The 24,791-nt window shown below is 38.6% G+C and overlaps 2 protein-coding genes across 4 annotated transcripts; both read left to right on the plus strand.

Annotated features, from left to right (window-relative positions):
- The first annotated feature begins 3,350 nt into the window (after positions 1-3,350).
- On the plus strand, positions 3,351-13,085 carry LOC133875339 (E3 ubiquitin-protein ligase DA2L-like). Of its 2 annotated transcripts, none has more exons than XM_062313445.1 (10): positions 3,351-3,617; positions 3,726-3,842; positions 5,927-6,129; positions 6,404-6,455; positions 6,537-6,582; positions 6,656-6,737; positions 6,850-6,994; positions 7,125-7,239; positions 9,361-9,427; positions 12,309-13,085. In XM_062313445.1, the coding sequence occupies exons 3-10, from the start codon at positions 5,938-5,940 to the stop codon at positions 12,849-12,851; spliced, it is 1,242 nt and encodes a 413-aa protein (XP_062169429.1). In that variant the 5' UTR covers positions 3,351-3,617; positions 3,726-3,842; positions 5,927-5,937; the 3' UTR covers positions 12,852-13,085. The 2 variants fall into 2 exon arrangements, with proteins under 2 accessions (XP_062169429.1, XP_062169427.1); XM_062313443.1 differs by having other exon boundaries at positions 3,740-3,842.
- A 6,169-nt stretch (positions 13,086-19,254) lies between these two features.
- LOC133875679 (protein FAR1-RELATED SEQUENCE 5-like) lies at positions 19,255-22,777 on the plus strand. Of its 2 annotated transcripts, XM_062313883.1 has the most exons (4): positions 19,255-19,817; positions 20,041-20,101; positions 20,991-21,139; positions 21,255-22,777. In XM_062313883.1, exons 3-4 carry the CDS (start codon positions 21,001-21,003, stop codon positions 21,905-21,907), a joined length of 792 nt encoding a protein of 263 aa, XP_062169867.1. In that variant the 5' UTR covers positions 19,255-19,817; positions 20,041-20,101; positions 20,991-21,000; the 3' UTR covers positions 21,908-22,777. The 2 variants fall into 2 exon arrangements, with proteins under 2 accessions (XP_062169867.1, XP_062169866.1); XM_062313882.1 differs by having other exon boundaries at positions 19,257-20,101.
- The last annotated feature ends 2,014 nt before the right edge of the window (positions 22,778-24,791 follow it).

The following is a 24,791-nucleotide window of genomic DNA, read 5'->3' on the forward strand; positions in this document are numbered from 1 at the left end:
AGATGCAATTCTTTATTGTTAATTCCTATTGGTATCTCATATTTGTTTTTTATTGATATGATTAATGCTGGTATGATAATTCACCTTGAAATGGAGAAAGCGACATTGAACGAGATGATATTTTTGTGAAATATTAAGTGGGTAGTTCTTGTTTTGTGGATTTAATGCAGCTGGGGCTTGTGGTTGTAGGCATATGGGTCCTTGGCAAGGCTTCAACAGTGGAAAACATGCAGCTAGCTGGTGTTCCTTCCCTTTACAAAGATGGAGTTGGTTGTGGAGCATGCTTTCAAGTGCTTATACACCTTTCTTTTGTTTGCTAATGCTTCAACTACGTGAAAGAGAATGCACCCATAGGAAGGAACGGGGATAAACTAGGGAGATGACATTCGATGGAGGAGAGGGTACGTAGTGGCTTTCGATGGTGTTGAATGGGAAAAAGGGATTTTGACGAGTTGAAGAAAAATATGATGTTTTGACTATGAGTTGAAGAAAAATTTGGTGTTTTCTAGTTTATTATATTTGGTGTTTTATGTTGATGTGTCATTCTCTGTTAGAAGGCACAAAATGCTTGATTTGTGCAAAGTCCCTATAAAAATTATTCTTATTCACGTAAATTTAATTTCTGAACTTAAGGTAGTTTAATTTCATCATTTTACGATCTTTTAACATAAGGGGGAGGTTTGCTAACGAATAGTAGCTCATGTAGGCTGAGTGCGACAAGTGATACATAGTTCATAGAGGCAATTTGTAAATGAGTGTCAGATTGAGTTGGTAAAGATAATTAACCTTTATTATTACCTCCATATACTTACTATTGTAAATCCCTTCGTGTTTATTATTACGTTTCAAAAAAAATAAAAATTGAGTTTCGTATATAATTGGGTGGAATGTTACAATATTGGTAGCCGGAGGACCTCCATCTTGTTGAGGATGGGGGTGCCATGGTTCGTAATAATTGAACAGGAAATGCTAAAGATCCTCCATTCATCCCCCTTCATCACTCTCTTTTCCTTAAAAAAATTGATTTTTATTAAAAAGTTGTCTTTGATGTCACATCAAAGATAACTTTTTGATAAAAATCAATTTTTTTATTATAAAAGGGTGATAAGAGGGGGATGGGAAGAGGATGTGTAGAAGGGCTCATAATGAACTCGCCGGATGCCGTGGAGATCATCTGGTCCATGCCCCAAGGGCCCATAATTGCTGGAGGTGGGCTTGCGTTCACTAGTGGTGGGGTGTTGTTTTTTTTTTTAAAAAAAAAAAAAAATTTATATTCTGTTAATTTAAATTTTTTGACAAAAGAGCATATTAAAGTTTCGTTACTAATTTGACGATCAAACTTGTTAATACCATTACTTATTACTCATTTCAACTTGTTTAAATTCTTGATAATAGTTTTTTTTTAAAAAAATAAATAAATAAAATTGTGGAATAGTTATTTCGCATACCAAACATGCTTTTACGGTTTCTTCAATTCTTTTGTCCTTTTATTTACGATTTCTTTATTCTTTTTTCTGTAAGTTAAAAGAAAAAAGAAGAAAATTGGCAACCGAATAAGACCTGTTCTTCTGAATGAGATCATGTATGTACCAAAGTCCAGTAAAGGGTAGTATGGTTAGGTTTTCATTAGGCAAGGAGCTTCTCTAATCTCTGCTAGGATAGGACACATACTTCCCGTTGTTAAACCCTCCATAACAAATTGGGTGAACCTAACGCCATTCTTTTAGCCATTTGTTTACAGAAACAAAGGAAATTACGTGGTTATATATTATATTATTTATATTGTGCAGGACCCTTGGATTGTATATATATGGATAAATCTTATTATTATACAATGGACATACACTATTTAATTATCTATACTAAAATCTAAAATTCTGTTCAACAAATTTAACCATATCATATTCTAGTCCACCTCCTGTATAATCTCGACAAAGGCAACCATTTTATGGGCCACACCACTTTCTTTAAGAACAATAAAAAAAAAAAATTGATGCCCACCCAAACTCATGGTGCGTAAAAAGCACCACCCTTCATAAATTTTATAGGCAAGAGTCAAGAACTAAGAGTGGGCCCATACAATTGTTTCATTTTTTCTACTTGTTTTTTGTTTGCATTAGGATTCTCTATTAATTTTGATTTTTTCTTTTCTTTTCTAGAAGAAATGAACTTTGAAATCTCATATTATTGGTCAATAACATGAAATTGGGACATATTAGAAAAATAAAATAAAAGGAAATTGGGACCTTAGAGAAATGGGAATACCACATAATTGGGAAGTTCAATTAACATCATGATTTTGTCGGGCAAAAATTGTAAGAGTTTACTCATGCAAAGAGGCCCTCTAATAAACAATTTTAACACAGTTGCCAGTAAGACAATTTTAACGAGCATAATGTATGTTTGTTTTGGATTTTTTTTTTTTTTTTTAAAATTGTTTAAAAGCGACATAAATTTGGAAATTATTATTTTTATTTATTTATTTTTAAGCATATCTTGTGTTTTGAATTATTTGTTAATATTTTTATTTTGAGGAAATTTTAATTTTAACAAACATTAATAAATGTTTTTGGCATTGGGTTGATAGGATGGAAATTTCTTACAATAATACGTGCTTTTAACTTGCTTTTTAATAGTATTAATAAAAAAATACATATTTCTTATGTTCTCAAGAAAAACATGATACCTTTACAAATTGAGTTAGAGAAATTCCTATAACCTAATTTGTAGGAAATTTTTATCCACATAGTTCATTGCGTATAAAAGGACGGAGATTTCATTCAAACTAAGTTGGACTATAAAAATTATACATGTTTCTTAGCATGTGAGAATTATATGTTTTTGTAATAAAATTTCTTCTAACTTTGTCCATACTAGTGAAAAAAAAAAAAAAAAAAAAAAAAAAACCTTTATTTTTCACATTCTCAAAAGACACGTGTCATTTTTATAGATTGAATTAGAGATAGTTTCTTAAAAAATAAAACCCTATACAAAATCTTTTTTTAAAAAAAAGAACTCTATCCCAAATCTTTGTGTTTTAGAGATTGTGTTGAAGCAATTTTGTTACAACCTAATAGAAAAAAAATAATAAAAAATAAAAATAAAAAAACATTTCTTTTTACAGAAAATTTAATAATTTATGTCCTTAAACTGAATTGAAAAATTGTATGAAAAAAAAAATAAAAAAAACCCAGGGAAACAGGGGGTGGGAAGCAGACGCGGTTGAGCAGCGCGTGGAGAGAGGAAGCGGTGGGCTTCGGCTCCATGAAAACTTTTGGTTGTGGATGGATGATTCTTTCCTCGTCTACTACTCCACCGTCCGTGCCTTGCTTCCCTTGCATCACCACATTTGCAAAAGTCTCCGTCGGATAGACCGCACAGAAGCCGATATACAAAGAAACGAACACACAAATTATACATAAAACTAAAAGGAGAAACACGAATATTAATATATTAATAACTCTCTCTCTCTCTCCCTCTCTCCCTCTCCCTGTATCTCGCTAAATTGCCTGAGAAGCTTCTGTTCCTGTTCTTGTTAGCATATCTCTACCTCAGAGAGACTCTCTCTCTCTCTCTCGGTCTCTCTCTCTCTCTCTCTCTCGTCACACTTTCTCGAGGTTCGTTTCCAATCTTGATTCTTCTCCGTTTGCTTATTTCGCCCGCGTGTTTTTCATTTTCAGCACTTGTTTATTTTGTTGCTCTTGTTTCTGTGATTATGATTCTAGCAATGTTTTCTCAGCACCGAGTTGAAGCGGTTTGAAGCTTAGAGAGCGTTCTGTCGTTGGAACCATAGCCAATTGGGCCTGAGATTTTTTGTAATTCGGAAATTAGGGTTTTTCGAGGTTCGTTTTCGAGGCTCAATTCCTACCTGGTTTTTTATTTAGTATTTGCGCTCTTGATTTTCATGGTGGAAGAATTCTGTAATGCCGTTGGTTGTTTTCGCTCAATTTCGTTGCTCCTTTTTTTACTTTTCCGATCCTAAGCGATGTTCTTTTTAGTTTTTTTTTTAGCAGCTATTTGTAGCGAATTGCAGGTTGTAGGATAGGAATGATAGCCAATTGGAGTGTCTTGTTATTGATATTGCTGTTTGTGTTTTATTCTAGTATTAGTCGAATTCAGTGTTTTTATGCATAATTTGCTTCATTTTTCTCGTTCAGTTTCTATTTTCTATTTGAATTAATTTTGGGGAAATGAATTCAGACTTATGCTCGATTTTCCTCTTGTTTCTGTTACTAATCAGATTTTTGCATTGTTTTATATGAGGCTCTTCTCCCCCCACTCCCAATTCCTTTTTGCTTTTTTGTTTTTTTTGGTTCCTGCTCTTGTGATCCGGGCAATGTTTTTTGGCAGAAAATCATAGCCAAATAGAACTCACTGTTCACTGTGTTGTAGTGTGAAAATGATAGCAAATTGGACTTAAAAGAGTTTTGTAATTTGAGATTGGGATTATTGATAGCGTTGTATGTGCTTTATTGAGGTATTAAAACAAACAACCTTTATATTATGCAGGATTTGCTTTATTTGCCGATTCTATTTATATTTCTGTTCATTGAATTAAATTTTTGGAATGAATTCTGCACATTGTATTTTATGCATCAGTTGCTTTATTTGCTGGTACTGTTTGTTTCTTTTTCTTTTTGAACTATATTTTTGGGATGAAGTCTGGCTTTATGCTCAATTCTTGTTTCTAATATGATTGTTGTACCAAATTTCAGGCAATTGACCTGAATATGGAGAAATTAGCATTTTTTATGTTCTATAATATCTGTTGCTCTTGTTTCTATTTTTACTTTTCTATCAATGTTTCTTACCAGTGATTTGAAGATGGGGGTCATTTAGTGTGGAAATTATTGTGAATTGAACCTCAGAGAGTTCTAATTCAGGATTTGTGGTTATACATGAGTTTGAGGTAAAAGCGTGCTATATGGTTTTCAACAAGGAAGCTGGCTTTCCCATGGAGGAGTGTCTGGCAAACTAAAGCACCTCCTAGGGTTGCTTTTCTATGTGGAACCCAAGCTCGGGATAAACATCTCACAATGGACAATCTTAGACAAGGGAATATGGTGCCTATGTGGTGTTATATGTGCAAGAGAAGTGGAGGAATATGGTGCCTATGTGGTGTTGTATGTGCAAGAGAAGTGGAGATTTAGTAAATCATCTTGTCCTTCATTGTTCCGTTGGTAGAGAATTACTTTAAGTCATCTTTTCTCTCTTTGGAGTTGCATGGCGTATGCCTAAGAATGTGGGTTGAGCTATTGGTTTGTGGGAATGTTAGGTTTTACAGGTGTAGGATTGGTAGGATTAGGACGGTATTCCATCCGTCTTATGTCGAGTTTCATGGACAGAGAGGTATTCTCATAGTTTTGAGGATTGTAGAATTTCTATGTTGGGTTTAAGTTGATGTTTCTGAGATTTCTATACCATTGGAAGGCTGCAAGTGATTGTTTAATCCTCACATCTTTGATCTCTTGATTTTTAGAACTTAGGTTCCATTTTCTCCTTGGGTTTGTGGCGTTTCTCTCAAATACATCCCGTGTGCTAGGGTTGGTTCCTTTTTGCACTTTTCTTAATTAACTTGTGCTTCACAAATGGGAAAAAAAAATTGAGGTCATCAATAGGGTCGCATGTGTTATACCCTGGTATCATAATATATGCATTTGGTTACTCATAAATTGCTTGTGTTTTTTACTGGTTCTGTTGCTAAAACTTCATAATAAAGAATTCAGGTGTTATGTCAAGTTTTTGCTTTCCTTTTTGTCTCTAATATAATCATTGCAGTGTTATACAAAAACAGATTGAAACAAAATTGGAGAAATCTGAAGCTTTGATCATTTTTAGTAATATATTGGAATTATTTTTCTTCTTTTGTTTCTTTGGATAATTTGTTCAACTTTTCAGATTATTGCTTTTGATTTGTGATTTATAGGGCTGTGGGGGATGGGTAATAAGCTTGGGAGGAGAAGACAAGTGGTAGATGAGAAGTACACCAGACCGCAAGGACTGTACAATCATAAGGATGTAGATCATAAGAAGCTTCGGAAGCTAATACTTGAATCTAAGCTAGCTCCATGCTATCCTGGAGATGAAGAATGCGCTTGCGAACATGAAGAGTGTCCTATTTGTTTTCTGGTTAGAAAATTTAAGTTTAATGTCTCTATATGCTCTAGTTTTGCAGACTATGTAAATAGTTGTTTTCAGATGGCTTTTTGGGATCTGTGAAACAGAAAGCTGAAGATTTCACTAATTTTTTATTTGGATCTATAAGTGCTCCAAAAATACATGGCCGCATAATGTATTTATTCATTTTCTGTTCTTTAATTAGTGTTAGTTCTTTTTGGTATGTACTGGAGTTTTATATGTTACTTTTCTAATTATCCGTTGGCTTTTCTTTTTTCTCGATTAGTATTATCCAAGTCTTAACCGGTCAAGATGTTGCATGAAAAGCATCTGCACAGGTGATTATTCAGCAATTGTCACAAATGATAAGTGTAGTTACTAGAATACACATGCGATTTGACTTGTCTTCTTTGAATCAGAGTGTTTTCTACAGATGAAAGTTCCCAATTCAACTCGTCCTACACAGTATCCTTCATAATCAATAAATGCCTGTTTCTCTTTCAGTTCCTTTTCTATTGTATTACTTAACAGTTATGAGGTGTCCTTTCTGCAAAACTGCAAATTATGCTGTGGAGTATCGGGGTGTGAAAACGAAGGAAGAAAAGGGTTTGGAGCAGATTGTAAGACTTGATTTGCACCAGTTACTTTCATATTATTTTGGTTTGATTCCTCTGGTATTTTTGCTTACAGAATTGGTTTTGAAGGTCACTTATATGATTTGAAATTATGCAGGAAGAGCAACGCGTTATAGAAGCAAAAATTAGGATCCAGCAGCAGGAACTTCAGGCTGAAGAAGAGAGAATGCTGAAAAGGCAAGAAGTCAGCTGTTCAAGTGGAAATATGGCATCTGTGGAGGATGAATATAGCTCAGTAGCAGGTATTTTTTCGATTCTTTGCTCTGTATGTATCTTAAGGTTCAGTATATTGTGATTAGATAATTAGTATTTACCATACTTATCAAAAAAAAGATAATTAGTATGTACTATGTTCTGTTCCATTCTTTGCAGTTCCATCTTTTAGGTCTCTTGTCGAAAGTGAGGAAATTATTGCTTCTTTGGACTCATCTCCTTCCCCAACGATTAGAGCACCTCCAACCCCGCCCCCACTTCCTAGGACAAACCGGTATGCAGTGTTCTTGGTTAGAACAACGTCAAATTCTGTGTTTGTATGCTATTTGCTTTCCTTATATTTTCTAATTAATAAATATATAATTAAATGGATATGTCAATGAAAACAAAGAGAGGGAAATTTGACACTGCCTACTGCTGAAAAATGTCTGAAATAACACTCTTTACTTCTCCATGATTCAAAATGGTACTTGCATCAGCATCTGGATACAAACGAAAGATTGTTCTCTGATAGTTTTTTATTTTTATTTTTATTTTTTTCTTCATTAGATCTTTATTTGTCAACTTTATGAGAATAGAGATCAAGTGGGGGCGGTATGCATGCTTATGAATTTAAATTGGAGGTTGAAAGAGATGGAGGGATGGGAAGCGATAAAAACTATGGCATAATATGATGCCATTAGAAAGTCTTTGCTTTCTGAGAAAAAAGTAATAGCAGATTTGGCAGCATACTATAAGGAAAAATTTGAAAAAGATTAGTTTAGAGGTGTCAATTGTCACTGCCGATACATTTTATTCTTAGTTTTAGCTGGCAGAACACTTGCATGACTTGAAAAGGACAAGCTGATGTTTGGACTTGCGCTGGGGGGAGGGGGGGGGGGGGGGGGGGGGGGGGGGGGGGTTTGTGGGAAACTTATGCTTTTTCTTAAATGGAGACTTCAGATTGCGTAACAAGCTTAATAAGAATAGCTCTGCAGTGATTTGCTTGTTTCTCAGATTGTATGATCTGTAATCTGGTGGTAGACCTCAAAGAACAGTGATGCATAAGTTTCTTCTCATTTTTTCCTATTTACAGTGTTATATTAAGCATAAGGGAATTCAACCTAATAGGATATAAGTTTTTGGGCGAAAGGAGCAATGGATGTAACATCAAGATTACCTATGTGAATACAACAACAAATGTGTCATTTATTTATTTGATAAATAACAAATGTGTGCATAAATGTGATCTCACTTCGTCTTGCAGGATTTACTTATCAAAAAAAATAAATGTGATCTCACTTGATATTTGATATTGGGGCTTCAGCAATTCTTTACTTAAACTAAAAGTTTAAAATAAATAGGGACTTTAAATATTTTAGATGTAAAAACTCTATGGAAGTATGGATGGAGAAAAAAATTTACTTGAACCAGTAGTAAGGCTTGGATTCAAATTGTCAATTGAGCATAATAAGCCACTCATCAAGTTAAGTACTTCAAAGGCTGGTAATTTTTCTTGTCATATTTATTGACAAAAAAAGGCTTCTTTTCAGAAGAGATTCTAAGACTATTAATGACTTTAATATGCTACGTGCTGAAGACTGGACTAGCCAGGATCCCTTCCCTTGTATAGTTGAACCTTTGGCCTCCATTTAAAGGGAAATGGCTACCACTTTGCTATAAACCTTGGTGTTATGTATTTCTAGTGTTTGAACGAGTTTAATTATTGGAGTGATCTTCAACATAGTTCTTAGAGGGACGGAAGAGATAGATTTCTGTGGATGTCAAGTGATGGGGGTCAAATGATATTTGGGTTATTGGTTTTGGATTGATTAATAGGGAAGCTATGCCTCAATGGATGGATTGCTGAGCCCATAAATAGTATAAGATATTTCTTTGTCAGATGTCTTGTAATCTGTGAGTTTTTTTGATGAATAAAAAAGATTTTTGATGAATGAAAAAGAACATTGTATATGATATGATCATGTTAGAAGTAAAATGTAAGACGATTTGACATTTACCTGTGTTGGTTTTGCTAACCCATATGCGATTGTGCTTGTTGTGCCCAATACTGAGCATCTTCCATGTGATGTCATTATAAAATCTGTGACAAAAAGTTGCATTTAAGGTACTTTAGAATGTTTGTTGGCACTTCTAGTGAACATGAGTGCATGTGTGTTACATGCTTGGTGTGATTATTACAATTTTTAGCTTCACTTTGTTGCACAGTAATTTGACTTTTTAGGCATGGTTTTATGGATATGCCACATCATAATTTGTTGTTTAGCTTGTTTATTTGAGACTTCCAAATCTGCATCCAGTGGTACTGGTTTATTTGATGTTGCAAATTCTTATTTTTGGATGAATAATTTTCATGGCATCTTTGTAATTTATATATCAAATAATGGAATTGCAGGGACGGCGATTTTGATGTGGATCTTGAGGACATAATGGTCATGGAAGCAATTTGGCTTTCCATTCAGGTAGATTAATTTAATTCATGATTAATATTTGAAAGAATTTTGGCTTATTAGTTTTATTTTTTAGTAACTCAATAATATGTTAATGTAAAAAGAGACAACTAAACCCCAAAGGGTTTGCTCAAGTGGTAAGGGCCTTGGTCTTGGTGGCATTTCCAAGGTCTAAGGTTCAAATCCCCTTGAGTGTAAACAATTCATTGGGGCCAGCCTGCCAGCATAGCCAGAGTATTACCCGATCCGTTTGGGGGGACGCTTTGCACGGATCTGAGGTTTACCCAATAGGTACACGAGGTGTCCTTGTCTTGGAGAGGTTCCTAGTCATAAATAAAAAAGAAAAGAAAAAAGAGATAACTAAGTGCACAGGGTAAGGACAAGAGAGTCCCTTTAAGGATTACATTTGTAAACATATTGAAATCTGTTTTATTGAGATTGGCTTATTACTTAAAAAAAAACATATTGAAATCTGTTTCAGTCTGTGCGCTCTAAGAGATATGGAAACCTCTTTTTTATTAGTTGTTTGTATGGAGACTTGTGTGCTGTAGAAATTGAAATGCTGCAAAGCATTTTCATTTTGGACTACTTGAGTGTTCTTAAATTTAGATAATAAGAAAAATTAAGTGCCTCCACAAGGACCTAGTAATTGCTGCAATTATTGATTGGCTATAAGAATTGATTTCTTGAACATGATACTGTTGAGAAGTTCATGTGCAATAAAGAGTTATGATCTGTGACTTTGACTTTTGAGATTTTGCTGTTCCTTTTGCGTCAATGTGTTGCAATTGTAGTTGTGCCCTTATGTGTTGCATTAAAGAGTTATTGTCTATTAATTTTGTGAAGTGCCCTGCTGCAGAATGGTCTATGCACAACCAGAATTGGGGGTAGACAATTTGGTATTACATTTTAGATCAGCTATTATTTTTGCCTTGGTAAATTGCCAAGTTTATGGTCAAGGGGAATAGGCTTCCGAGTAATGTGGTCTCGATTACGAGTAAGACATTTGTGGCCTGCCATAAGAGAGAAATAAATAAATGAAAGCCATTCGTGAGGTGTTTGTTGCCCAGCTGTTGGCTTTGTTCGAAGTTTATCTCTCTGCAAGGGATACTAGATTTTGGTGGGGGCCTGTCTCTACACAAGCTGAATACGATTTTTAAATCATGTGGCATAAAAATTTTGATCTTGTTACACATGCTAGATTCAGTTCTTGAATGATCTCAGCCATCAATATAAACTCAGTGTTCCCCATTCTTGTTTCATATAAGGATGCTGTGTGTTTGAAGTTCTACATATTGATAGATAATTTTGCATAGTCTTCTTTTTAAGGTGAAACTAAGTTTAGGAATCTAGTTGTTCGAATTCTATGGTATCTTTTATTTTTTTCATTTCAATAAAGCATTTGTTGTGGTAGATTGATGTGGTTTGTACTGGTGATTATCCATGGGATTCCTAAAATACCTTGAGATGCTCTTTCTGTGTTGGAGGGTGGTGTTTACAACTACAAAATACAACTACATACAATACATATCTATAAAAATACATTGCTCCAAGGTCTAGCACTGTGAACTCTTCAATAAATAAAGCGGGTAAATCATAGTCTAATGTTCATACCCATGGTCATCAAATTTTATGTCCTATTTTTTTTCTTTCCATTTCTGGTGAAACTAGATGGCCATTTGCCACATTTTACCTGTTACTATTCCAGTGTAAAAGATGTTCACCTTTTTTTTTTTTTTTGGTGGTTTGATGAATGTGTTCAAGTACTTTATGGTTCTAAGGGTGATGCTTTTGTTAGTTGTCTTGGTCTGTACTTGTGACTCTTAAATTTGATAGGTAACTCTTTCTTGCAGACAACACAAGAATTCGAATCAATATAAGTCATATATCAAGTAATTATTGAAATTGTGAAACCATCTTACTCTGTGGCTGCCAGCATTCAACCACTCATTTAATAATTGGTGAACAGCTGATTGTAAAAGCTGGATATTTTTGTTTTATTTTCTTATCAGACCATGTAAACTTGGGGTTTCAACTTTTTTCTTGTGAGTCAGGATATCCTTTCCCCCCCAAGTTTCTGCATGTGACACACATGCTTTATGTGTTTCTATGAGGTGCTCTTCTATGTATTGTCTAATTGGCCCCTGTATTCTTTTTGTCAATTAGTAATATTTTGGTGTTTGTGCTTTCTTGCTTCAGTCTAGTCAATTATTTCAGCTAATCTTAATCAGTGAGTTTGACTGGCTTTTCCGTTCACGGAAGTGAGCATATTATTATACGCATAGAATTTTTCCTAACTGAAGATGGTATAAAAATGGTAGTGATTATATCTCTGTAAAGGCTAGCCATGTAACGATTACTTATTTAGTGCTGAAGGAAAACTTATTATTCTTATCATGAGGGTTGGGTTAGCTTCGGTCATGCCAAGAAGAGTAGTAGATTTTTTTGCTTGTTGGAGAGGGTTGGACGGTAGTCTTCCTTTAGTGGGAAAGAAATTATAAAAGTTTTGAAAACCATGAGAAGATGGTACTAAAGTCTTCTTTTTTCAGAACTCTATATCGCTGGACAGCTGCTTTAGATCTTAATTCGCTTGATTTTCTTTTCATGACATTTTTAACTTGTTCTCTCTTTCTAGCTAAGTGTATCTCTTGTATACTTTGGGTACTTGGGTTGTGCCTTTTGCGCTTTTCAACGATATTTTGATTACTTCTATAAAAAAAATTAAAAATAATATATATATATATATTCTTATCACGACTGAGGAAGCCATTGTAGTTACTTTTGAATTGATATTTCTTTTAATTTTAATTTGGTCATTTGACTTCTGTAGTGTTTCTCCTTTACTCAAGCTGGTCCATAATTCTTTTGAATGTTTTTGAAATGATTTTTACAGGAGAAAAGCAGACAAAGAAATCCGGTGTATGGTGGTGATGTTCTTTCTGAGCAATATGCCGTTGATCACAATGCCTCACCTGCTATGGGTCCACCAGCTGGATCATCATCTTCCCCATCTGGTGGTCTTGCTTGTGCCATAGCGGCCCTTGCAGAGCGTCAGCAAATCCCTGACAGAAATATGTCAGCTCCCCAAGCTGGCAGGTTTTACAACAGGGTGGATGGAGATATCGCAGATTTCCCACATCCAGAGAGAGGCACCGAGTCATCAACTGATGGCAGGATGACAATGGCAAAGGATGACAGAGAATGTTATGGGGACCGTGGATCGGATGTGGCTGAAGCAGGCACCAGCTACGCAAGCTCTGATGGCACAGAAGCCACTTCTGCATTGCGACTGCCAGAAGAAATTGAGGACAGCCTTCAAAATGTTGCAGAGCCCATTATTCCCGAGAGTTTCGAGGAACAGATGATGCTAGCTATGGCGGTTTCTTTAGCTGAAGCTCGAGCTATGGCTACTGGACCTGGTGTTTCCTGGCAATAGTTTTAGGTGTAGCTACTAGTGATAGTCTCTGTTACAAGATAGCGCTGGCCACGGCTGTTTAGCTAGCTGAGTCTCGAGCTAGGGTGAGTGCCCAAGGAGCTGCATGAAACTTGTTCGGGGTTCAAGGTAGTGATGATTCTCTCTTCCCCTTTACTCATATCTTTCTTCATGCAGATGTGAATGGAAAACGGATTTTTTAAGTGAATGAAAAGCTTGTTGCCTTGTGCTATTAAAGTGATTCATATACAATAATTTTCTAGCATTGTCCTGAAAACCCCTTGGGAACGTGGTTGTTTTAAATGCTTGTTCTATAGCTGTGTATGGCCCATATGTATTATTTAAACTGTCATCAAGGACAAGCTACATCCCAAACCAGCCTTCCGTGACTTGCTGCTAGCCTCATCATATCGGTGGAACAAGTGCAGACACGAAGATTGCCAGTGGGAGAGACAAACAAGGATCCTAGATCTTGTACTTTCCCTGTTAGCTTACATTGACAATCGGCAAAACTGTGGAGAATTAGGACCCTGGTGGGAATTGATTTGCATGTCAAAAGATTCTTGTTAGAGGATCAACGCTATATAGATTTACAGCCGCCTGATTCATATTTTTGGTGCATCCAACAGGTAGTCAAATTAGATAGGCCCCGGGTAAAAATGCAGTACTGGAAGATCTGCGAACCCTTTGATTAAAAATAAATAAATAAAATAAAATAAAATAAAAAAGCATTATAAGAAAGAGACCAAGCATTCAAAGCAGGCTATTTTGACTGGCCAACGTTGAAACGGGGAGAAAAGGCTCTTCGTTTTGGTTGTGATATTTTTGGTGAATACTGTCCTTACTAAATAGAAAAAAAAAAAAGAAAAAAAAAATTACATTAAAATATATAGGACAGCGCAATATGATTGTTGAAGAAAGAATAAAGAAATTTTTAAAAATTAATATTTAGATAAAGTTATGAAAGTACATTTAAAATGCTGAATACGATGCAGATGGTTTAAGAAAGAGTGAATTTTTGCTTCTTCTTTTTTTCTTTTTTTTTTCTAGGAAAAAAAAAAAAATTTGAAAGTAAATTTGATGAGCCAGCCTGACCTGAATGTTATAAAACAAGTGGTTGTACGGTTCCTCGTAAGTCTTATAAGCCATATCACGTGTCAATTCTTGAATAAACACGTGTCTCCCCATGCAAACTCGTGCCAGTCAATTTCTTTTTGCTAATCTAGTAATCTTAATTTGGTTTACAGGGTATAGGCTATATAGGATACATAGCTTGATGCGTGCATAAAACTTCCAGTAACTTTCACGGTTTTCCCCGGTGGCGGATTCAGACTTGACAATTTAGAGGGGTCAAATTGACAAAAAAACAAAATAAAAAATTAGGGAGAGCAAAACTTAAAGAAAAAATAAAACTTTGGGGATAAAATTTAATTTTTTTTTTTTTTTTTGAAAAAAAATCTCGGGGCTTGGGGGGCCAAGGTCCCCTGGCCCCTTAACGGGTCTGCCACTGCCCACCCCGCAGCTCTGTCAACTTCTGTCGTCATTCAAAACTTTAGTTCGCTAGGACATGGAAGTTGATCAAAACCGGGTACATATCAGAATAAGAGTGGTTGCTATTCATGTCTTCAGAATTGGATGATAAGCTTCATTGGAACTCCTTTCCCAATATACTCCAATTTTTCTTAGTATCAACAATATATTGTCCCAATCTGATACACTATTTAAACAGGACACTAAAATGACAAACCCTTTGAAACTACCTTGAAAGGTTTGTATACGTATGGTCAAGATTGTACTTAAATCGTATCGTTAAGATTGTACTTAAATCGTGTGAGATTCTTATTATTAATGGTAAATTTGTCTGGGTTTCTTTCGGATATGAAAAACTCCCTCAATTCTATTATCGCTGTGGAAGAATTGTGCATGGCCAATTTAACTGCACAGGTGGTAATGATTTTCGCCTAAATGGAGAGAATTCGGTTAAGTGCTGGGGAACTTGGTTGCGGGCTGACGACCTTCGTTACCGGAGGAGTTCCCCACCTGTGGGGGGTTCTAAAATACAATTGGTTAGCCAGGCATTTGCTGGTTCGCAGGGGGGTGGTGTCATTGCCGATTCTATGGAGGAACCACCATCTTTCCGCAATCACGGAGTCTCGGAAACAGTTCTACGGCCATTGCCAATTTTTGTAACTCCTTCCCCTATTTTTTCGGCTTGTTCACAGAGTGGGGGTGATGTGGAGCGTCAGAAAGGGAGTTTGATGACTAGCCCACCCAATGATAGTTTCCCTATCCAACTGCTACCTGATATATCCCCGGGTATTGTAGACACCCACGTCAAAGCACTCCCACCTGATGTAGAGGGGTACGTGGCGGTCAATGTGGGAGTTCATGTTTCGAGTGGGCCTATTGTGGTCGGTTCCCACATGCCCAGTCCCAGTTCTTCCCACGTCACCAACCCCATGCAACATGCTGCCAGGGTGGGACCAATCCAGGATAGCCCCCCTCTCCTTAGTGTTATGTTGGTGGGGGGTTCTGAGGGTGATGATGCAGATTCGCATCTCCATGTGAATGACTCTTCACCAACTGCTAAATCTCTTCTGGCCTCTGGTGTGGATTCCATCCCAAAACCGACTTCAACCCGTTCATGGAAGAGGAAGGCTCGAGGGGTAACCAGGGACTCCATCCCAGTAGGTGAGAATCTTTCATATCCTGCTGATCCGCTCCTACCACTCCCGTCTATTCAAGGGTCGGGACTCAAGAAGTGCAAGCTTGAAGACAGGAAAAATGATATGTTGGCAAAGGCGGCGGCTGAAGCTCAGCCCCACCGGCCACAATGAGTTGTCTTAGTTGGAACTGTCGTGGGCTTGGGAACCCTCGAGCAGTTCGCGATCTTCATCAATTGGTGAAGGAAAAGAAACCCAGTTTTGTGTTTCTTATGGAAACACTTAGCAAGCAGAAGAAAATGGAAGTTATTCAGTGTAGACTCGGGTTCCAAGGGGTTTTTGTTGTGAATCCGGTTGGAAGGAGTGGGGGTCTCGCGTTCTTATGGAAGGAAGGTCTGGATTTAGAAATCTACAACTATTCTCGGTCTCACGTCCATGCAGTTATCAAGGATGCAGAGGAGCTTTCATCTTGGCAATTTACAGGATTTTATGGTAATCCTGATTGTGCCCGTAGGGGAGAGTCTTGGGCCCTTCTAAAACATTTGAAAACTCTTCTCCCATTACCATGGCTTTGCGCGGGGGATTTCAATGAGATCGTGGAATAGTCGGAGAAGGAAGGGGCGGCTATCCGACGAGAATCACAAATGGTGGGGTTTCATGAAGCTTTGGAAGTTTGTGATTTAGATGATTTGGGGTTTTTAGGGCCCAAGTTCACGTGGTGTAATCATCGTATGGATGGCTCTTTTACGAAAGAAAGGTTAGATAGAGTCGTGGCTGATAGTGCTTGGTGTTCCCGTTTTCAATCAGCCACAGTCCATGTGCTAGCCTCTTGCACTTCAGACCATCACCCTATCCACGTAATTTATCAGGCTGAACATTTTTCATTCAAACGTGGTTTTAAATTTTAGGCTGGTTGGGTGAAGGATGAAGAGTACCAAGCTCTTATCCGTACTGCTCGGGAAGCTAGGAGTGTAAGGCTAAGTCTAATTGTGGATGTGCAGTGCAGGTTGACATCCTGTCAAAAATCCCTCTCGATGTGGAGTCGACGTAAGTTCGGGGGGCTGCTGATACTTTGAAGAAGAAGAAGGAACAGTTATTGTCACTTCAAAGGAGTGCATATCCAACTCTTGTAGGGGCCATCAAAACCCTTCAAGCAGAAATTGAGGAAATCTTGGAGAGGGAAGACATGAGGTGGAAGCAACGTTCAAAGCAAAACTGGTACCAGCATGGGGACCGGAACACTCAGTACTTTCACTCGTGGGTGAACCAGCGCAGAAAGACAAATACTATCCGGAGCATTACTGATGATGCTGGCCGGGTTTGGAAAAAGAAACAAGAGGTAAGTAAACAATTTCTGGATTATTATGAGCACCTGTTCTCTTCTCAAGGTCCGACAGGAATTGATCAATGCTTGGAGAATTTGGAACCACGAGTTACCGCAATGAACTCAAGGCTCCTTCGGCCTTTTGTTGAAGAGGAGATTCGGTTTGCTCTAAACCAAATGCACCCACTGAAATCGCCGGGTCCGGATGGCTATTCAGCGGGGTTTTATCAAAACTCGTGGGATACAGTGGGGTCGGATGTATCTCGTGCTGCTTTGCATTTCCTTAATGGGGGTCCTTTGGAAGCTGCTATCAACTCAACTAATTTATGCCTTATTCCTAAGGTCACCTCAACCAACTCTTGTTAAGGACTATCAGCCGATCAGTTTATGCAATGTTCTTAACAAGATCATCTCCAAAGTGCTTGCCAATAGGCTTAAACTTGTTCTACCCTCTATTATATCCCTCGAACAGAGTGCCTTCATCCCGGGGAGACTCATCACAGATAATATCTTGGTGGCTTTCGAAACGCTTCACACCATGGACACACGATTAAAGGGGAAGGAGGGTTTTATGGCTATGAAATTGGACATGAGCAAAGCCTATGACAGACTCGATTGGGATTTCTTGGAGGCTATGTTGATTAAGCTCGGTTTTGCGAGTCATCTCCTTATGCCTTGTGTTCGTACAGTGACTTATTCCATCCTTATTAATGGGCAGCCTCATGGTCACATAGTGCCTAAAAGAGGGCTCCGTCAAGGAGATCCTCTCTCCCCTTATTTTTTCATCATATGTGCGGAGGCGATGAGCTCGATGTTACATAATTTTGTAAGAAGAGGTGACATCACTGGGATTCCTATATCCCGAGGGGGTACTAGAATCAATCATTTACTATTTGCGGATGATAGTCTCCTCTTTTGCCATGCTAATTTATAGGAGTGGAGGCACATACAAGGGCTACTAGCAAGGTATGAGGCTGCTTCAGGCCAACAACTCAATCGGGAGAAAACGTCCATTTTCTTTAGCCGTAACACCCGCGGGGAGGTACATGATACTCTATTACAATCTATGGGGGTGGGCTCTACTAATAATTATGAAACGTACCTTGGTGTGCCGGCTTTAATTGGAAGGTCGAGAATTTCTACTTTCAATAGCCTCAAAAGCAGAATTTGGAAATGGATAAATGGTTGGAAGGAGAAGTTCTTGTCGCATGCGGGAAAGGAAGTTCTTATCAAGTCGGTTCTTCAAGCTATCCCTACATACACGATGAGTGTATTCTGGCTTCCTACAACTTTATGTCGAGAAATAAACTCTTTGTTTGGAAAATTTTGGTGGGGGCATAAGGAGAACAATCGGAAAATCTCATGGATGGCTTGGAGTGGTCTAGGCAGGAATAAAAAATTGGGTGGATTGGGGTACCGGGAATTAGAGAGCTTCAACCTATTGATGCTTGCTAAGCAGGGCTGGAGACTTTCTAAGTTCCCTGGGACTCTAGCAGCAAGGGTAATGAGAGAAAAATACTACCCGACCAGTGATTTTTTGGGGTCCTCTCTCGGTTGTCGGCCCTCATTCGCCTGGCGCAGCATCTGGAACTCAAAACCTGTGTTGCAGGAGGGGTTATTATGGAGTATTGGAGATGGTACACAAGTTAAAATATGGGGGGACCGTTGGATCCCTTCAAGTAATTCACACATTATCCAATCACCTAGTCATGTTCTAAGGCAGGATGCAAAGGTATGCGAAATTATTGATGCTGATACCAAATGGTGGAACATACCTTTAATTGAGCAAATTTTCCCTGCGGAGATTGTGGAGTAAATATGCAACATACCCATTAGCCCTCTGGTGATGCAGGATCGGCTTGTTTGGGCAGGGACTTCAACTGGGCACTTTTCAGTGCATAGCGCTTATCATTTGGAACGCAAGCGGCAGGCTCGGCTACAAGGCGTGCAATGAAATTCTTCCAACAAAAGAGAAGCTCCACAAACGGAGGGTGGTGGATGATCCTCTTTGCCCAATGTGCAAACTGGAGGTAGAGTCTAGTTACCATGCTTTATGGGGCTGTTCTGCAGCACAGGAAATATGGACAGAGGGCCCACGCAGGATTAGCAAGTGTAATTTCTCTGCAGTGGATGTACTGTCTCTATTCGGTCAGTTGATTGGTAGACTGGGTAGGGCGGAGGTGGAGCTGTTTGTGATGGTGGCTCAACAAGTTTGGTTTCGCCGGAATAGCTATGTTTTTGAAGGAATGTTGCCACCCCCCATCCGTTCGATGAAAGATGCCGCTGAAACATTGGAGGACTACAGGAAAGCTGCAGCGCCAAAACAACTTCAAGCGTATCCCCTTCTAGGATCACATTTGAATAGCCCATAACTCGCCCAAAATCAGCCCCTTGCCGAGCCCCCCACGCCTCTGCAGTAGATGGGTCAGCTATATAATGTTGGACAGAACACAGTGATGCTAAAACTTTACCGCAAGAGTCGCGTGCAATTATCCCCACTCCCACCAATTTCTTCAGTCGGTTCACAGCAGCATCCCAATTCAGCTTGATAACTCCTACAGGAGGTTTGGACCACCTAACCGGCATGGGATTACGTTGCTGAGGAATCGAAGCTATGAGTAGTGATAGGCAGGGGCCATCCTGCCGGCCCCTGCCCGGCCCTTTCCTACGTGGAAAGGGCCATGCCTCTTTTAATGTTTTTTTTTTTTTTCAAAAAAAAAAAAAAAAAAAAAAGTTTCAAAATTAAAAATTTCACCAAACCAGTTCAGAACCTCCCATTTTTCACCAAACCAGTTTCACGAGCTTCCCCCCAAATTTTCCCTCCCTCTCTCCATCTACCCCAAAATCTTCCCACCGTCGACCACCGCGTACTTCCCGCCACCGTTCGGAGCTCCGTCGTTCTTCCGGTTCCGGCGACCAGTTTCGCACGAGCACCGTCGACCACTGCCTACTTCCATCTCCATCTCCATCTCCGGCCACTAGGTACTGCCAGGCGCCATCTCCGACGACCGGCAGTCTTCCAGTTCCAGCCCTCTTCCATCTCCGGCTGTCTTCTAGTTCCGGGTACCATTTTTTGGTTTTTTCAGCTACTGTGACTACCCGCCTCGGAGCTCCGTCGTTCTTCCGGTTCCGGCGACCAGTTTCGCACGAGCACCACCGTCGACCACTGCCTACTTCCATCTCCATCTCCATCTCCGGCCACTAGGTACTGCCAGGCGCCATCTCCGACGACCCATACCCAACCACCGGCTGTCTTCTAGTTCCGGGTACCATTTTTTGGTTGTCAAATATTGGTTTTTGGCTTTGATGTCTCATTGGTTTGTCTTTATTATGGAATTATGATGTTTATTTGCAAAACTGATTATTTGCAGGAAAAATGATTATTTGCAAAACTTCCATATGTTATTCTAACCGATAATTGAAGCTGTAGCATTATAATTTACAAATTTATATAGTTATTGTATGATAAATCGTTAGTGTTTCCCAAAAAGAACTGAATATGAAAAACTTAAATCAATACCTCAAAAAGCCAGTACCTGTATCGGGTAAAGGTAGTCAGCACAGATAGGAAATCATCAAGACCTGGATTATAACTTTCTCTACTAACAGTATTTGTGTCCCTTTTTTACCTGTTTGTGAGATTGTCCATTCTAATCCCACCTTTTTTGCAAATAACACTCTTGCAGGTCATTGAACTGTAGTGTAGCAAGAGATGATAACAAGAATTTGAAATGGGGGGGGATATATCAAAACACCTGATTGGATATTGTTTATGGTTTTTTTTGTTTTTTATTTTTTGATTTTTTGATTCCCCCCTCCCCCATTTTTGCGTTTTCCTTTTATAAATTCCAAACCCCCACATGCTAATTAGTTATTGTATGTTCCTTGCTCTTCTTGATGTATTTTCTTCTTTTTATACTGAATTTCAGAAAGTTGAGTCATTTGGAGGGAATACAAACACTATATTATCATTGGACTCTCTCACTCTCACAGCCACACAGAAAAACACACATGCTCACTCTCAATGATAATATTTAATTAGTTATTGTATGTTCTTATGCTTAGGCCTTTATTGAGTGCTATGTTTCTTGAGTGCTTTTCTTGTAATTATGAACTAAATGATAATGCATTGATATGAATCTTTATTTGTTACAGAAACTTTTAAATGGATTTATCGCAATTGGACTTGATTTCACAACACGAAGATGATTGTTCATTGACACATATTGAACTTGATGATGATTGTTCATTGACACATATTGAACTTGATGATGTTGTGCCCATCGAAATGGACCCTCAAAATGGTATGTTGGACACTTCATGCTTACCTTTAATTTTTGTAACATAATAAATGTTATTATTTATAGTTGGGTTCTTTACACCATATTTATTTATTTATTTATTTTCATTTTGTGATAGATGGAAATGAAATTGTTGCTAATGACCAATTGAATGATGGTGTGGATAATTGTCGGTCCAAGGCCAAGCTCATAGATGGAGATAAAGTTGTTGAGGAGCCTAAGAACGGTATGCTATTTGGCTCAATAGAGGAAGTCGTTGACTATTATAGGAATTATGGAAAGCAAGTGGGTTTTGGTGTGACACAAAAGAAGAAGAAAAAGTTTGAAAATGGAGATGTACATTACATCACCCTGACATGTGCTCGCGGAGGCAAAGCATCATCCAATTCAAGTAATAACCTTTGCAAGGCTAGCAAAACAAGCAAAACGGGGTGTAAGGCTACTTTGAATGCAACGTTAGTGGATACATCGTGGTATGTGACAAATGTAAATCTAGGGCATAATCACGACTTAAGCCCAGGTAAAGCGAGATACTTTCGGTGTAACAAGAAGTTGGATCCTGCTACGAAGAGAAAGCTTGATATAGATGATAGAGCTGGAATCCGTACGAATAAAATTTATAACGCACTAGCCGTTGAAGCGGGGGATATGAGAATCTTACTTTTGGAGAGAGAGAGTGTCGCAATTATATTGCGAACTCAAGACGCCTTCGCCTTGGTACAGGCGGTGCCGCAGCACTTCGTGACTATTTCAATAGAATGCGGAAAGTAAATGATGATTTCTATTTTGATATAGATGTGGATGATGAGTGTAGGCTGAGAAATGTGTTTTGGGCTGATGCACGAAGTAGGGCATCATATGAAGATTTTGGTGATGTGGTTACATTTGACACAACATACTTAACTAACAAATACGAAATGCCATTTGCCTCTTTTGTGGGAGTAAACCATCATGGTCAATCAATTCTTTTAGGGGCGGCATTAATTTCAAGTGAGGATACGGCGTCATTTGTTTGGTTGTTTGAGGCATGGTTGAAATGCATGAAGGGCCGTGCGCCAAGGGCAATTATTACAGATCAAGATAGGGCCATGAAAAATGCTATTAATAAGGTGTTTCCGAATGCCCGTCATAGATTTTGTTTATGGCATATACTGAAAATCTTCTGTATATTGAATTGGGGGGATTAGGAAGTACATAACCCCAAAAGAGAATAGACTTCGGAAGATTAACATATATGGAACAGAGAGGATATACAACACAATAGGGCATGCGTGTGTTTTATTTACCAGAAGCCATATTCAATCAATGAGTCTCTGTGGAGATTGCCAGATGACAGAAATGTAAGGTGGAGCAATTACCAATGCAAGAATTTTGAGTGTTTATCAAGCAAGAACCCAAAGCAGGGTTATTCAAAGTGTATCGGGTGTTTTGAAATGGAAAAGGAAAAGCTAAAATGGGTGACTAATAGCTCACTTCATGTAGATTTTCTGATAAATGATGTTTTGGCAATCAAGCCAGGGTTGATAAGGATAGGTCTGGATTTTGATTTTGGCACAGGGAGCTTTGCTGTAAGGATGAGAGAACACATTGTAACAATTGTTTCAACTGCTTTAAACCTAGGGGCTCCTTTCAATGAGTAAAGCATATGTTATATTCTAGCTCTGTCATGCAGGGTTATATGGGTACAATGAAGTGAAAAACATATATATATATATATTCGCACCTGCACAAGAGCGCGCACACAAACATTCAGCCATTAAAAATCATTTTAGTATTCCACGAAACTAATGTAGTACACAATTTTCTATCATATGATCAAGCAAATTGACTATACTATTTTTTATTGATGGTAAACGTGATACATAGCAGCAAACTTCCAGTGTGTTTGAACGGGAAAAGGGAGGGAATGAAAAGAAAAAATGGGGAAGGAATCCCCTGTGTTCTGGTGTTTGGATCTATTAAATCCCACACCACTTTTGTGTTGGGTGGAGAGCAGCATTTCCCTAATAATTAATTAAATCACACGTTTCTTTGCTATTCATCCCTTCCCTCCTTTGATCCTTTTTTACCAGAAATTCCCTAACAAAGTGAAATTGGAGGCAGGGGCTTACCTCTTCTGAATTACAGTTACATCATCATGATATTTCCTCCTCCTCCCAGCTGGAACATTCATTAAAAAATTAGCATCCTATTTTTGTTAACATCAGTGATTGCATGACTTGCATTCAATACCATATCCTTAAATTAATGCTTTGTTGGTCCAGTGGGTGTAGCTCACCTGATTCAAATTCAATTACACTCATCACCCACCTCTTTTCCTCCTCCTCCTCCTCTTTTTTTTTTTTTTTTTAATTCTTTATGGAAAATTAAAATTAATGCTTTATGCAACTTTCTTGTGAACTTCCAGCATACTAGATGGAAAAACCATCAAACAATCCAAAAACCACAAACAATTTCCAACAAATCGGGTACTCCATATGCTTCAAGAATTTCAACATCTCCTCTAAGGAGCTTCGGTTACATTACCCCCAAACAATCAAAAAACCACAAACAATCAAACAATATCCAATCAGGCAGCAAGAACCAATACCCATTCAGAGATTGACCCAAATCCAGCATCAACATCCCATTCTGAAACATCATGCCCCATGGGAGTTTTTCGGTTTACAATGTTTCACAATCCACATAAACAAACATGTAAGAAGGAATTTTATAACCACAAATCTGAAAACCACAAATCACAGCAAGGAACTAAAAAAAGCAAATCCGAAAACAACTGAAAAAACCAAAAAATGGGGGAGATCGGTACCAGAGCCGGAAATGGGGGAAATCTGGGCCGGAAATGGGTCGTCGGAACTGGGGGACCTCGTCGGCGGTCGCTCTGTCGGAGATGAAAGACGGCCGGAGACGGTGGTGGGTCGTGCGTGGTGGTCGACGGTGGCAGAGCTGGGTCACGGTAGCTGAAAAAAATAAAAAGGCTGGTTTGCCGGAACTAGAATCTGGCCGGAGATGGAAGAGGGCCGAACTGGAAGACTGCCGGTGGTTGGGTATGGGTCGTCAGACGTTGGGGGACCTCGTCGACGGTTGCTCTGTCGGAGATGGAGAGCGACGGTGGCGGGCTCGTGCGAAAATGGTCGCCGGAACGACGGAGAACGAACGTTGGCCGAAGATAGAGAACGACGGTGGCGGGTCGTGCGTGGTAGTCGACGGTGCCGGGTTCCGAACGGTGGTTGACGGTGGGAAGATTTTGGGGAAGATGGAGAGAGGGAGGGAGAATTTGGGGGGAAGTCGGGGAACAAAAATGAAAAAATGGGATGCTTTATTGGTTTTTGTTTTCAAATTTTGAATTTTTTTTTTTGAATTTTTTTTTTTTTCTTAAAAAAAAAAAAAAAAAGGTTAAAAGTGAAAATGGCCGGGTAGGGGCCGGCAAGGTGGCCCCTGCCTATCATTACTCCTGCAGAGGCGTGGGGGGCTCGGCAAGGGGCTGATTTTGGGCGAGTTATGGGCTATTCAAATGTGATCCTAGAAGGGGATACGCTTGAAGTTGTTTTGGCGCTGCAAAATGATGAGGGGGCCGGGTTCTTTCGGTAATCTGGTTATTGAAACCAAGGGTCTCCTCAGTTGTTTTGGGTCGGAGTTATTCCAACATGTTGGT

This window comes from Alnus glutinosa, chromosome 8, assembly GCF_958979055.1.
Source record: "Alnus glutinosa chromosome 8, dhAlnGlut1.1, whole genome shotgun sequence".
NCBI classification, from domain to species: Eukaryota; Viridiplantae; Streptophyta; class Magnoliopsida; order Fagales; family Betulaceae; genus Alnus; species Alnus glutinosa.